Below are 15,703 nucleotides of genomic sequence, written 5' to 3'. Positions count from 1 at the left end.
AACCCAGGCTCCAGCGCGCGCAGCCTCCGACCCTAATTTCTTCGTTCGCCGGAAGAAGGCGAGTCTCTTTCCGTTCCCAGCGCAGCCATGGTAAGGCAGGGGTACAGCGAGCTCTTGGGTTGCATCGGCTTCCATCCTCCCTGATCGGTGTTGCCCGGGGTATCAAGGCTCCCGCGGTCGACTACAGGGTGGAGGAGAAAGCAGTGCTGCTGCAGACTGGCAGAGATGGGCTTGGTGACAAGGGAGATTACCGGCCTGAGCGAGGGTGGGAAGTCTGCCGCAGAGGCTAGGCCTTGGGCTCGATCACAGGTCCCCTTGCCCTGGGAGAAGTGCTTTTCCACCCGGGCAGGAGCTTCGAGGAGCAGGGAGTGCCGAATGAAGCCTTGGGCAGGTGGGAGCAGGGTCTGCTTGAAGAACGGCTCTTGATTGTCCATTTGCCTTTTTTGGCACGGACTTTATATTGTATAGCGGGTAAAAGTACGAAGCATTTAAAAAAGCTTCCTTCCGCCTTCGAATATGAAACACGGTATCAACCTTTAGTATACAAAGGAGCAGAACACGTGGTGGTGCAGAAGTTAAGAGTTAATTTACCGGAAACTTTATATCCAGATGGCTGTGTACTAGTATTACAGTTGAGATAAGCCATTTTCTGGTGCTGTCTGCCTGTGTGTCTAAGGTCGAGTCGCTGGATAATTCACAAGCGTGCCGTAGGAAGAACCTAACTTTTGTGAGCAGGCACACTTTTTAAAACATAATGGAGACATCTGGCGTAACTAAGAAATTGAAATCGCTAAGGTGCGAACAGTAGGTATAGCCTGTTAATGCTTTATCTGCCTTTGCTACATTTTACTGGGACCCCATTCTTTCAATATTGCCCACATTTTGACCAGGAAGATTCGAAAGTTAGTTCATTGAAAAGTTTACACAGGCTTTGCTTGAAAGACCCGAAACAATGTAACAATGCTGCTTTTAAAATTTCCTTCAGGCTCGTGGTCCCAAGAAACATCTGAAGCGCGTAGCGGCTCCAAAACACTGGATGCTGGATAAGCTGACTGGCGTGTTTGTGAGTATTGTGTGAAATGTATGCCTTTAACAAACTTATTCGTGGAGCTGAATGGAGAGAATCTTTGTCTTAAAGACCTGTGTCCTGCCTCGATTTTGATACATCTGTTTGATTTACACCATGTGTTACACAGTAAACTGATGTGGACACAAACTCTGGTCTCAAAGTAGCAGACCTCGTCCTTTGGGGAACAAAACATTGAGGAATCTTAAATTTCTACCACAGACACCCCCTTTCTATGGAAATAACTCAAGTTTTGGTGCAGTGATTTTCCTAAAATGACAATTTTAAAACTTTTTACAGGCTCCTCGTCCATCCACTGGTCCACACAAACTGAGGGAATGCCTGCCTCTGATCATTTTCCTAAGGAACAGACTTAAGTATGCCCTGACTGGAGATGAAGTAAAAAAGATTTGCATGCAGCGATTCATTAAGATTGATGGGAAAGTCAGGACCGATATAACCTACCCTGCTGGGTTTATGGGTGAGTGAGTAGGGGACCTGGTAGTGGCCACAAGCCCTTAACTCCTTCAACATGCCAGGAGATTAGGAAAATGCCAGGCTTTCCTGATCATCTTCACCCCCACCCTGCCATGGTGATTTAGAGAGGTTTGGCTATTTGGGCTTTTGATCCTTTTTATTTGAATTTCTTTACTTGCAAATCTCTCCCATGCAAGCCTATTGGATCAGGAGTAGAGGAAATTCAGACTTGGTATTTTTACTTAAACACTGTGGGGATAGCTTCTGAAACCCAAATTCCCATTTAAGGTTTATGTAGAGTCATGGTAAAAATGCCCCAGCCCAATGTGGTGTAGTGAGGGTTACTGGGGTAACTTTATTCTTTGATATCAGATGTCATCAGCATTGACAAGACTGGAGAGAACTTCCGTCTGATCTATGACACCAAGGGTCGCTTTGCTGTTCATCGAATTACACCTGAGGAGGCCAAGGTTAGTGTGGCAAGCAGACTAGGTATTTTTCCTCTAAAATTGGTTTCTCGGGTAGAGTGGGTCAGCAGATTCGGTTAGAATTGTGTGCCTAGAAATGAGCTCAGTGAGGGCCTGTTGCATGGTTTAACTTAGCCTGGTGCTGGGTACTCAACCCTGTTTCTTACTTGGTAAGCACATGCTTGGTCTGACCTACACCCCCAGCTCCCAGTCTCTGTAAGGTCTTGCTGGATATCTTAGGATGGAGTTTTTTTGTGGCTGTTAGAGCAGTGCCTTTTGAAATCTTCCTTGGAACATAAAGGAGTTGACTGAATCTAGTTGGCATGTTGCCATATCTCCATTTGTGGGTCTACCTTTATTTACTTTGGGTGGGTTAGACGTATTGATACAGGAAATGGATAGATAATCTTTAGGGCATTGTTTTAATTACTCTCTTCACTTAGTTCAGTTTAGGTGGCTTTTTACATAGGTTTAGGGCTTGTTGAACTAATGGCTGTTAATGAAGGTTAATTCAATTGATGGTATGGCTTCTGGTTTCGTTACGTGATGTCCTGTTGTCAGCAGGCTGAAGGGCATGTCCAATAGCTGCTAGAAATTTAAGCATATCAAGTAGTACACCAAATTGAAATGTTTGGAATAATTGATGAGAGAAACTGCTAATTGCTGTTCAGACCAGAATGCACAAAATTTGGTGACTTTTGAAGCTAAGTACTTGACCCAAAAAAAACTGTAATAAGGTATATATGAATTGAGATTAAATGTATTTAACCCTTTTATACTTCTAGTACAAGTTGTGCAAAGTGAGAAAGATCTTTGTGGGCACAAAAGGAATCCCACATCTGGTGACCCATGATGCCCGTACTATTCGATACCCTGATCCCCTCATCAAGGTGAATGACACCATTCAGATTGATTTGGAAACAGGCAAGATAACTGATTTCATCAAGTTCGACACTGGTAAGCAGCATCTGTCTCCTTGGGTGGCTTGTAAGACCAGGTGTAAGTTTCTGTTGGTTGTCTGGGGGTTTTCCCTAATGTACATTTACTTGAGCATTATGGATCGCTTGAGGCTTGGGTGAAGGTTCTTTTGGGAAATTGCTTCACTTTTTTTGGTTTAAGTGCTTAGAATTGTCTTGGTGGCAGAAGAGAGGTGTGAAAGCCACCTATTAGTGTAGAACTATTACCAGCTGATCAAGCTAGAGGTTGACCACCCTGCTCAACAACTCAGGTGGGATTCTCTCAGAATAAAAAGGAGGACTCGAAGTGCAACTCTTTAAGTACCTTCATGGTGTGCTTGGTCCTGGGTTCAATCCTGAGTACAACAAAACATAGGCACCCATTCTTGGGCTAATTGTGATGTAACCACCTTTAGTGCCAACATGATCCCGGGATATGACAATGTTAATCAAACTGCCTTGGGATTAAAGGTAATCCAGGCAAGAGATAGTCAGGACTTGAATTCCTCGTATAGTTAGACAACATAGTTTATATTAGCCGTAATTGGGGGTTAGAGCAAATCTTGAAGCTATAGGTCTGTAGGAGTTAGGCTAGGGGGAAGAGCTAAGTTGACTTGACTTTGGTTTGGGGTACCAGTTGTACTGCTGGTGATAGAGCCTGGGACTTGTACAAGTTCAGCAAACACTCCCCTGAGCTTGTTACATAGCTGGTGGTTGTAGTGTGCTGTGCTTGAAGCAGATTGTTTCTTCTCGCCTAGGGAACCTGTGTATGGTGACTGGAGGTGCTAACTTGGGGAGAATTGGTGTAATCACCAATAGGGAGAGACATCCTGGCTCTTTTGATGTGGTTCATGTGAAAGATGCCAACGGCAACAGCTTTGCCACTCGTCTTTCCAACATTTTTGTTATTGGCAAGGTAAGTCTGAATCTCCCTTCCTAGCAGTCTATGGAAACATGAAGAGTAGACAGTGCTGGGCCTCTTTGGTGTCAGTAGAACCAAGGAGCCATATCAATCAGTTTGATTCATGGACAGTGCTAGTAATGGAATAAATCTTCCTTACATGGTTTGTGGGTATTTTTCTTAGAAATAGATTATCGTTGGGTGCTGTGTCAGTGTGACAACTACTTAGTAAGCTCTGGTGGTGTTGAGTATGAAGTGCACTGGTATTTACAGATGTGACTAGAATAGCCACAGCAACCACAGCTGGTGAGAAGTGTAGGATGAGTCTCAGGACCAACTGCTCAGTAAATAGATGACAATTGTGCCCTGTGGTGACCTGCTAATGGAGTTTTCATTCTTTTTCAGGGCAACAAACCGTGGATTTCTCTTCCCCGAGGAAAAGGAATCCGCCTTACCATTGCTGAAGAGAGAGACAAGAGGCTAGCAGCCAAACAGAGCAGTGGGTGAAATGGTCTCTAGGAGACATGCTGGAGGAGTATTTGTACTCAACACAACAAGCCTTTCTAAGCAACATGCTAGATTAAACAGCATGATGAAATCACTTGTGGTTTTAGGTTGCTTTTTTTTTTCAAACATAATTTGTTGGTGTTTTATAACATAGATCTTCTAGTGCCTAGCAAGTCCTGGATGTTACTAATGAGTTTGGCTGGGCGAGTCAGTCTTCTAGCCATGCCCATGCAACTTTGAAATATTGATGTTCCAACCCAGGGCTTTGGTATATACCCAGATAAGAAATCTATCGCTGAGATTATTCTTTAAGTGGACTGACTGTATAGTCCTGGCTAGTGTAGAACATCTAAGGAGTGATCCTGCGTTTAGAATGCCATGAGCTACTTCTCCCTCTTACTCTTTGTTCTTCTCTGTTCTTGCCCCGTTCCCACCACGAGCCCATGGCCTGCCTCCTGTGTCCTCTACTCTTCTCATTAAATCTCTCCACGTGGAAAAAAAAAGAATGCTATGAGCTAACCTAGCCTCTTAGGAAAAGACAGTCATGTTATTCCCAATGGTAGGGTCATGTCACCTCCCACCCCCTCTCAAACCCATGTAGAGTGAATATACAATGTCTTGAATATAAAAAATAGTTTTTCCCCAGAGGCAGTGGTATAGGGCTAGGTGGCCTGTCTCAACTGATAGTTTTTGTTCATCTCTAGGCCTGCTCTTAAGTTTTATCAGTCTCTGGGGAGCCTTCTGGCTTAGTTTCTAAAATCTTAAGCATGTGTCAGCAATGAGGCTGACAAATAGCCCTAAGATAAGACAGATCAAAATAAACAAGCTTATCGGGTGTGGTTTATGTCCCTGCCCCAGCAGCAGGATGGGCTTTGAACCCGTCAGCAGTAGGATTTAAGAAGCAGCTGGCATGTTTACTAGGCAGCAGTATAGTTTTTGTTTTCAAGATTAGGCTTTCTCCGAGTAGCCTTGGCTGTCCTGCAGCTCTATAGGCAAGCTGGCCTCAAACTCAGATCCCATCTGCTTTTGTCTATTAAGCTCTAATGTTAGGAAATGGGTGTGGAAATAAGGCTAGCCATGTGCTGGTGATGAGTAACAGCTACTGACTCCTGAGTAGGAGAGGGGAGAGACAAAAGAGCCTTAACTGCTTCTACTCATAACTCCCTGCAGCCCTCCAGCTGCAATCCATGATGGAGCTTCCATAGGTTGCCTTTTATGATGGGGTGGGACTTGAGGGGATGCAGATGTTAAGTAACCTCTCACCTGCGTATGCTCTTTAACAACACAGTACCGGTCCACCTAGGCTACACTTTTGGTGGAGGAATCCTTAACATTGGTCTGTCTGGTTATTGACCTATCCCAGGTAAAAAGATGTTTCTTTACACTTCCCTGTGGAGATTTCACTCAATACTTGCTGTTTCCTTTTTAAATTTAAAGATAGGGCCTCAATATGTAGCCTAGGTCTGCCTCAGCTTTTCAGTTGCTGGGATTATAGGTATCTTTCCATGTACCTCCAATATAAATGTATTCTGCTTCAACATTGGGAAGAGACAAACTCAGAAAACAAGGCTGCACTGTACCTTGACTATAGTGCGGAAATGTTAACTGCAATTTGTTCGCCTCTTTTATAACCATCCCTTGCCCAACTCTGACCTGATATCCTTCCGACTAATTAGGTAAAACCTTTTGGAACCTATTAATAGTCCGCTAGGTTCCACCAAGTGAAGAATGTCAGCATCTGAACCCTACAATACAGATTTCCCTTCATTATGGCCTTTCTTTATTACTGTAAAACAAGTGGTATTCGGAGAAGCCTGAATCTCTGTTCCTGGGCCATAGTCTCTCATTTGGATTCAGAAGAAAAAAGTGTCTTTTATCCTCTTTGCAGTAAGAATTGTGGTTTTACATCAACAGCTGGTATGGGGGAGGTGTTATATTTGGAACCTTCTCAAACATACCAAAAGGGTCAGAGTGTCAAATCCAAATCACCTGGGGAAACACAAGCTCCATTTCTGCTTGTTAAAATTCTGCTGTCCTTGCTTTGTTTTCAGAAGTTGACCCAGATAGTTGGGACTATAGGCGTGAGCCGCTACACCTGGCTACTTCCCATTTATCTACTCTCTCCTTTTATTTTTTCATCCTCCTTCCTTTGTCCCTCAACCCTCCTGTCTTAGCCTTTGAGCTACAGGTTGTATTACAGGTATATGCCACCAGGCCCACCTAGGAAACATTAAGTAAGCAACTAGCCCCAACCTGGGAAATGTTTGGGAGAGGTAGGAGTAGGTGTGAAGATGGATTGTCTTTTCATGCAAAAAAGTCTTAGTAATGTTGACCACACAGCAGGAGTCTGAAGTGAAGTGGGTTTAGGCCCACCAAGAGAAATCTTTAAAGTTTCTTAGGGAAAAAGATAACTTTACACTTCAAGAAAGTGGCCTTAGTTAATGTCTATGCTGTGGTTTAGAGGAGGAAGCAGGACATTCATGACTTAAGCTACATGGCAGGGATCACTTCTCTGGTTAGGGGAGAGGGGATTGGTTAATATGACCAAGCAACCTGACAGTGATCAGGCTGTTACCAACAGTTGTGTTCTTGTCCTGCTTGCAGGATTAGATATGTGTACCTCTTCAACGTTTCGTTATCTGGGAGGCCTGGGTTTACTAAGGGAAGACTCCTGTCCCAACACCAGATTGTATTAATGTACTTGGGAAATTAAATTATATCATTAGAATAAGCTACAGGTTTCCAAACACGATAGATGGCTTGTGTGCACTGTGTAAAAGAAATGAGAAGGGGGACCAAATGGTAGAACCCATTGTAATTTAAAACAACTACAAATCAAAATTGGATTTCAGTAAGCCTAACTTAACCTGGGAGTGGTGGCCCACACCTGTAATCCCAGGCCTTGGGAAGTAGAGACAGGTTTAGGAGTTCAAGGGCATCTTCAGCTACATAGTTTGAGGCCCTTCTGGGTTACATGCAACCCTGTTAACATTAACCTATTAGATACCATACTTCAACAGAACACACTATAGAGTACTGGCTGCTTCCCCTGGAGATCATATGGTAGAATGGGGACTGGGGTTCAGTGCCACTACCCAGAATTATAAGACAGTATGCCATTGAGTATCATGAGTTCAGTGTATGCATGAGGTCCTGGGTTCAATCCCCAGTACCGCTCAAAAGAAAACAAAGAAAAGAAAAATTAAAACACAATACTCAAGACTGGAGATATGGCTCTGAAGTTAAGAGTATTTGCCAGCAGAGGCAGAAACAGGATTCCCTATGAGTTCAAGGCCAGTCTGATCCACATAATAAATTCCAGGCCAGGTAAGACCCTGTTTTTTGTTTTTAAAGAGCCCTTGGAGAAGACCTAAGTTCAGTTCCCAGAACCCACATGGCAGTTCACAATCATCCACACACATAGTGCACATATGTACATGTAGGTAAACACTCATAAAAAATCTAAAAATGACACCATTCCATTGGGAACTCCTTACAGATGGGTAATTCTTACAGAATGCTGCTTTGCTTTAATGCTGAAGACTGACTCTAGGGCCACACAGGTACTAAGGAAGCAATGCTAGACAAGCATGCCACTGTGTCCTCAAGTCACTCACATCATGTTCTCTCCCCTCCCCGCTCTTTCTGACAAGGTCTCATGTAGCTCATGATGGTCTCAAACTTGCTATACAGTGGAGGGTGACCTTGAATTTCTGATCCTTTTTCTCGTCCAGGTGCTGGGGTTGTACATATATACCATCATACCCAGTACATAATGTCGCTTGGGACAGAATCGGGGGCTTTTTGCATGCTAGGCAGGCATTCTACCAACTGACCTACATCTCCAACCCAAATACAAATGACTACTGAACCATACCCCCAGGTTCCAGCACTCCTTTTCCTTTTATTTTGAGACAAAGACTCAATACATTGTTCCCAATTGTCCATACTGACCTTAGACACACCCTGTAGCGGTAACTTAAGTTTCTTTGCTTATTAGGATGATAAAAGGCTGCAACAGAAGCGAATTAAAGAGGACAAAGTTTCTTTTAGTTCACAGTTCAAGGCAGTCCATTCTGGCGGGAACTCAAGAGCTGGAAGCAGCTGGTCATAGACCTGCAGTGGGAAAGAGGGATGAATGCAGTCAGTCACTGCTTGCTGCTCAGCGCTCTCTCTCTCTCTCTCTCTCTCTCTCTCTCTCTCTCTCTCTCTCTCTCTCTCTCTCCCTCTCTCTCTCTTTCCCCACTTACGCAGCCCAGCATCCATCTAGGGGAATGGTATTGCCCACAGTGAATGAATCTTCCCATTTCAATGAATACAATCAAGATAACAGCCCCCAACACGTGCCCCAAGGCCCTTTTCTCAGATGTTTCTAGATTCAATCAAGCTGATAACACCATCCCAAGTCTACCTCCATCAATGTATCATGCAAACACATCTCTTTTAATCCAAACCTTTCATTTTTGTCCCCATAGGAAACGACTTATTCTACAATATAAAATTCACTCACTGCCCCCCACACCCTGGCAATAGCAAAGAGACACCTTGGTGATGATGTCAGGGGCAGAAGAGATGGCAAACCGTTGTTCAACCTAGCCTGATGTCTGGCTTGGTGGACAAAGTTGTTTGATGCCTAGGACACATAAAAATAAAATCAAACCAGGCAGTGCAGCACAGTGGGAGGAGGACAGATACAGACCTGGCTCTGGACTGCCACGCTACCCACAGACCTGTCCTCCAATGCACAGCACAGGCAGGTCACAAACACCTCTTTGCCACCACACCATGTGGCATAGATGGAGGATGTCACCCAAGGAACATGGCAGTCACGTGGCCATCCTACAGCGGGAGCCACCACAATGGGCAAGTGTGTGGTGGTCAGATGGGAGAGAAAGAGAAGGGGAGGGGTTTGAGCATTATGAAGAGAAATGGAACTGGAGACTCAAGGGCAGAGAGGAATAACCTGTTGTGAGTGACCAGCCCTGCCAGCAGGGCCCATGATGAGGTCCCAGCCCGATCTTCTGCTGAGATCCATGTCTGAGTCTGTGGCTATGCAGCAGCAGGGGGCGGGACAGCCACTGGGAACCACATCGATATCTGGCTGTGCATGACTGTCTCCACTCTCACCAGTGGCCACACTGAGGAGAGTGTGCCCTGTGCCTTGCTCACGCAGCACAGGGGAGCGAGCGGTCTCTGGTGATAGGGATGTGGGTATGTGTGGGAGAGCTGACACACTACATGTCTGCAGTGTGGTGGCATGAGTACAGACGTGATGCTCCACCAACACCATCTACAGCTGACTTGAGAGTGGGTGAGCTGCACCCTCACCAGCTGCAGCACTCAGGAGAGCAGACCCTGTACCTTGCCTGGGCAAAACAGTGGAGCTGGCCCTGTTGGCAAAGGTCGGGTGAGTCAGCTCTCAGATTGTGAGCTCAAGAGAGCTGGTATAGCCCCTCACAGGCTGCAGCGCTTTGTGAGAGTGGGTCCTGTACCTTGAGTGAGCAGCACAGTAGTGGACTGTTTGTGGAGGCATGGGTGTGGGTGAGCCGTCCAGAGGGCATGAGAGCAGGGGAGATGACCCTGCCTCCACCCGATGGCAGCATTGGGTGACCTAACCAGAGCAGTGCTCAAGAGCTTGCCCTGTGGTGCAGATGGAGACTGGTGAGCTAATGGCCTCTGCTGCCACCCAGGCCCAGATCCAGGGCGCTGAATTGGCCCAGCCCAAAATCTCTATCATCTGTGAATGGTTGGAACATGTGAAAGGGCCAGTCCTGCTGATCCAAAGCTACAGGATCTCCATGACACAGGGCAACAACAGGATAACTGGGAAGAGTCCCAGTGAGGATCCAATATTGATGATGTCAGAGAAGCCAGAGATCTCGAACCAGACCAGTGACTCATTGCAATGGACATTTGCAAGTGAAGAGAGAGATACTGTGGGGCACGCTGAGACGCACTACAGCAGTGCCTATGATGAGTTTTCCTATGCTTTGTTAGTGTCGTCCTTCTTGGTGTGTCTGTGTTTATTCTGGGGGAGCATTGCAAGGGTGAAGGATGGATATGAGGGGATGGGGAGATGAACAGGACTGGGGTGCATGGTGTGAAACTCAAAAAGAATCAATAAAAAGTAAAAGAAAATTCATTCACTCCGCTTTAAAACTCCTATAACCATTGAGAATTCCAAAAGTTTCAAAGCCGTCTGTCAGGGCTGGTGAGATGGCTTAGTGAAGGTGCTCCCTGTGTAAGACTAGTGCCCTGAGTTCAGTCACTGCCGGTGGTGAGAGGGAACTGACTTCACAAAGCCATCCTCTCACCTCCATATGTACACTATGCGCGCACCATATGAATGAAAAAAATGTTAAACCCTGATCCGGAGATTCCTCTTCCTGTCTGAAACTTCGGAGCCAGGCCTCCACTGTCTGTTTCCCTTAGCATTCTTATATTCCAAGCTCCTGCTAGAGTGTGCCGGTGAGCCCTGATTACAGCATTGGACAGCGTTTCTAATCCAAAGCTCCAGATTGTCACATCCCAGCCATAAAACAGTTCTAAAGGCCTAAAAACCAGTTAGGTTTACCTCAGCAGCAACCCTGCAGCTCAGCACCAGTTTTTGTCTTCTTTTCCCTTTGCTGTGATAGAATACTAACCAAAACAGCTTCCGGAGAAAGGGTTTCTTTTACTTCACAAAGGTACTTTACATCATGGTGGGAAACTCAAAGCATCATGCAGTTGGTCACGTCAGATCCACAATCAGAAAAAAAATAAATAAATAAACATAAAATAAATAAAATCTAAAAAAATGTACTCTAAAAAAACCTAAACAACAAATAGTAAGTAGTAAGTGTATGTCTTTTGTAAGCATTAGAATGTGAATTACAGAAAAATTAAGGAAATAGTGTATAAAAAAACTGATGCAGCAACATTGTTTGTATCATTGAAAATGAGTTAAGTTCTAAGGTTTGTATCTTTATTGTTTTACTTTTTGCTGTAGTTCTGTTTGAGACAGACTGGTCTCAGAATCCCCCCCCCCCCCCCCCCGTCTTAGCCTCCTGAGAGGAATGTCAGCAAGCCAAGCTTTTATTCTATTTGTTAATGTGAAAAAACCCATATGTCAATACACTTATTAAACTAACATTCATTTTTTAAAATTTATTTATTTATATATATATTTATTTATTTATTTACGTATTTATGTATTTACTTACTTATTGTGGTTTTTTGAGACAGGATTTCTCTGTGTACCACTGGCCGTCCTGGAACTTGCTGTATAGTTCAGTCTGGCCTTGAATTCAGAGATCCACCTGCCTCTGCCTCCCTAATTCTGGGATTAAAGGCAAGCACCATTACACCAGACTTCATTTGTTGATTGTAAACATAGTTACAGGTCGGACATAAGAGATCAGCAAAAATTGGCTAGCAGGATGTTCCAGTGGGTAAAGGTGCTTGCTTCCAATCCTGATGACCTGGGTTCTGTTAGGTCTCAAACCCAGGACAAATGGCTGAGTTGCCCATTAATATACCAAAGCAGATGCTGGCTGCCATATCATTACAGGGCATGGCTGGCATATCCTGACCCTTACCCTAAACTTCTCTAGCCTAGGGGTTGGACTGCCTTTCTCCCAGCTGCCCTTCCCTATATAATCCAACCATTTTGGTTATCTGGCCTTTTTATGTAATCTCTTGGCCAGTCTCTTGGCTCAGGACACCCCTGTTGGTTGACGGCTACTCTCTCCTCTTTCCCATACCCTCTCCTCACATGGCCCAATTCAGGGTCATGCTCACTCTGGACTCTTCCAGGTGTTTCTGACTCTGACTATGCTCTCTTTTTTTTCTTCCATTGGGAGCAGTTATATAGTTTCTTTTTTATTTCTCTTTTAATTCAAGTTCAGTCCCTGAACCCATATATTAGAGAGAGCCAACTCTTGCAGATTGTCCTCTGACCTCCACAAACTTGCTGTGCTACATGGGCACACACACACACACACACACACACACACACACACACACACTCCTGGGAAGGTTGGGCTTCATGACTGATGCAGGTTTGTTTGTTTGCTTGTTTTAATTCATTTATTTATTATATGTAAGACACACCAGAAGAGGGTATCAGATCTCATTACAGATGGTTGTAAGCCACCATGTGGTTGCTGGAATTTGAACTCAGGACCTCTGGAAAAGCAGTCCGTGCTCTTAACCATTGAGCCATCTCTCCAGCCCCCATTGCAAGTTTATAATCAAAGAAACTCAACAGCCTAACTAAAAAGAATGAAATGACATGTTCGGGGCTAACCTGGGTATGATGGGTTGTGTTATTTACAATTATTTACAATTGACAGCATTTACAATCACCCAAAAGTAGCCGGGTGTGGTGGTGCACGCCTTTAATCTCAGCACCCAGGAGGCAGAGGCAGGTGGAGCTCTGGGCATGACTGTGGGAGACTATCTTGATTGGGTTAGTGAGGGAAGATCCAGCAAAGGAGCAAAAAAGGCCTTCATTCTTTGCTTTCTGATTGTGGATCTGAGGTGACCAAGTGCATGATGCTTTGAGTTTCCCACCATGATGTAATGTATTGTGAAGTAAAAGAAACCCTTTCTCCTTAAGCTGATTTTGTTAGTATTTTATCACAGCAAAGGGAAAAGAAGAGAAAAACTTTAAAAAGAGTCTTTAAAAAGGCAGTCCAGGCTGGCCTCAAACTTAACATGTAGCCAAGAATGACCCTGAACTCTTGATTCTCCTTCCATGTGTTGTGATGTAGGTCACTATGATCGTTGACAATGATAAAGCAGTCACATTCTGTAGCCCAGGATGACCTTTACTCCACAGCCTTCCTAATCTTATCCTCTCGATTACTGGGGTTATAGACATACACCAGTATGCTTAACACGTTTAAAATCTAATCTGCATTTTGAACATTGTAAAACTTCCTTCTACAGCAGTGATTTTCAACCTTCATAATGCCATGACCCTTTAATACAGTAGTTCCTCATGATGTGTTCACCCCTAACCATAACATTATTTTCGTTACTGTTTCATAGCTGTAATTTTGATACTGTTTTGAATCTTAATGTAAATATCTGATTGTAGGAAATGTGATATGTGACTCCTGTGAAAGGGTCATTCCCAGCCCAAAGGGGTTGAGATAGATGCCCAGGTTGAGAGGCACTGTTCTAGATAATTAACCAAGCGTTGATTTATAATGTTTGGCAGTTACGGGTGTGATTTCATTAACCAGGAGGTTGGGAAGAGGTCCCCTGCAGTACCATGCAGGTATAACAGGCGCAAGAAACCTGAAGGGCAAAATGAGAGTTTAAAAAAAAAAATAGCAGCACAAATAGGAAGCATGAGGGCTTCCGTTATTTGTATTTACTTTTGTTTGCTTTTTCTTGGTTTGGGATTTCGTCTTTTGGTATTAGGGACTGAGCCCAGGGCCTCACTCATGCTAAGTACACGTTTTACCACTGAGCGTCACACTCAATTCCAGAAAATAATAGGTTTCCCATATTTAATATCTCTTTCTGTTTAACATTTTATTTAATCTTGTTTCTATTCAAAATTTTTTAATTTGCCTATTTTTTATTTTTAATAATTGTTTGTTGTTGTTGTTTTGTTTAGTTTTTTAAATAGTCTCATATGCAGCTCTGGCTGACCGAGACTTCACAGGGATTTTTCTGCCTCTTCACCCTATGTGCTAAGGCAGGCATCCCCATGCTGAGAAGTTAACAATTGTCTCTGCCAGTCAGTACAAGCCTATCAGCACACTGCACTGTGTCATGCTTCAAGGCCCAGCAGGCTATCTTATCCTGTCCTGTGTGCTACCTCAGTACCTTTCATGAGGGCCCTCCTCCTCTTCCTAGCTCAGCAGAGCTCTGTAGAAGGCTACTTCATATAACCCCAACCCAGTCTCTCCCCTACCTTATAGCCCTATCCCTGGAAGTCAGGTTGAATCCTGTTACTTGTTCTAAAACACCTCTTGCTTCAGAGATATTGACTACGGAGTCAAGTCCAAATTCCTTGGGCTTCTTGCAAGTGCTCCTCATAGTGGTCCTAAGCCACATCAGCAGTTGAAGGTGCTCCCAACTTCCAATTGATTGCTTACTACCACATCTTCTTTCTTTCATTTTTTAAAAATAAATATTTATTTACTTTAATGCTTTATTTACGTGTATGTGTGTAAGTTTGTGTGAATACATACTCACAGTGTGTACGTAGGAGTCTGTGGGGACCAGAAGAGGGCATCTGATCCCCTTGAAATGTCATTACGGGTGGTTTTGCATGCTGTGTGGGTGCCATTGAGCCATTTCTCCAGCCTCCACAAAACCTCTTTCTTGATTTCAAGTCCACATAATCACCTAACACCTGGACATCTTGAATGGTCCCCCAAACAACTAAAACACGGCAGAAACAGAACTCATCGCTTTCCTTTTCTGTCCTACTTTCATGAGGCTTCTAGTCCTGTAGTCTTTGACTTTTTCTATTTTTCTTTTTTCTGTCTTGTTTTTTTAAGATTTATTTATCGGGGTTGGGGATTTAGCTCAGTGGTAGAGCGCTTGCCTAGGAAGCGCAAGGCCCTGGGTTCGGTCCCCAGCTCCAAAAAAAAGAAGAACCAAAAAAAAAAGATTTATTTATCTTATGTATGTCAGTACACTGTAGCTGACTTCAGACACACACCAGAGGAGGGCATCAGATCTCACTACAGATGGTTGTGAGCCACCATGTGGTTGCTGGGATTTGAACTCAGGACCTCTGGAAGAGCAGTCAGTGCTCTTAACCTCTGAGCCATCTTTCCAATCTCTCCAGCCCCCTCTATTTTTCTTATATTCATTTCACTCCTTCTTTTCTTACATTTCCTTTTACTTATTTATGTTTATATTTTGAGGCAGAGCCTCACCATGCAGCTCTGCCTGGCCTGGAACTTGATCTGTAGAAGGTTCGCAGTGGTCTACGGGCCTCTGGCTCCTGAGTGTTATGATTAAAAATGTGCACCACCACATCTACCAGCCTCCATTTCTTTTTTTTATCAGGCTCCCACTATGTGGCTCAGGCTGACTTTGAACTTGTGGTCCTCCTACCTCTCTGCTTTCCAGGTTTCAGGATTACAAATGTATACCATCACATCTGGCTCCTAGTTTTCCTATAGGCTCCCAAGTGCACCCTGTTCCCTTCTTTCTTCAGCTTCTTTGGACATTTTTTCTCTCTGGGGACGTTTTTTTCTTCACTCTACTCTCCCTCTTGCCCGCTCTCCCTAACTTTATTCCAGCTGACTCTCAACCATCCCTCAGATTCCAACTGAGATGCTGCTTACTCTGGCCAATCTCTGGAAAATTAGAAGCT

General features: G+C 44.2%; 1 protein-coding gene and 1 long non-coding RNA gene across 2 annotated transcripts in view; one reads left to right on the top strand and one right to left on the bottom strand.

Annotated features, from left to right (window-relative positions):
* The first annotated feature begins 24 nt into the window (after positions 1 to 24).
* Rps4x (ribosomal protein S4, X-linked) lies at positions 25 to 4,468 on the top strand. Its single transcript, NM_001007600.2, has 7 exons — positions 25 to 90; positions 986 to 1,063; positions 1,367 to 1,547; positions 1,916 to 2,013; positions 2,796 to 2,967; positions 3,725 to 3,882; positions 4,273 to 4,468. The coding sequence occupies exons 1-7, from the start codon at positions 88 to 90 to the stop codon at positions 4,372 to 4,374; spliced, it is 792 nt and encodes a 263-aa protein (NP_001007601.1). The 5' UTR covers positions 25 to 87; the 3' UTR covers positions 4,375 to 4,468.
* A 3,934-nt stretch (positions 4,469 to 8,402) lies between these two features.
* The window catches only part of LOC134484080 (uncharacterized), a 33,416-nt gene continuing 26,115 nt past the window's right edge, over positions 8,403 to 15,703 (bottom strand). The window contains exon 2 of the long non-coding RNA XR_010061429.1: positions 8,403 to 8,490. This is a non-coding gene — a long non-coding RNA (uncharacterized LOC134484080). The remainder of the gene's footprint in view (positions 8,491 to 15,703) is intronic.

Source organism: Rattus norvegicus, chromosome X (assembly GCF_036323735.1).
Source record: "Rattus norvegicus strain BN/NHsdMcwi chromosome X, GRCr8, whole genome shotgun sequence".
NCBI classification, from domain to species: domain Eukaryota; kingdom Metazoa; phylum Chordata; class Mammalia; order Rodentia; family Muridae; genus Rattus; species Rattus norvegicus.
This window is presented reverse-complemented; position numbering and strand designations above follow the sequence as displayed.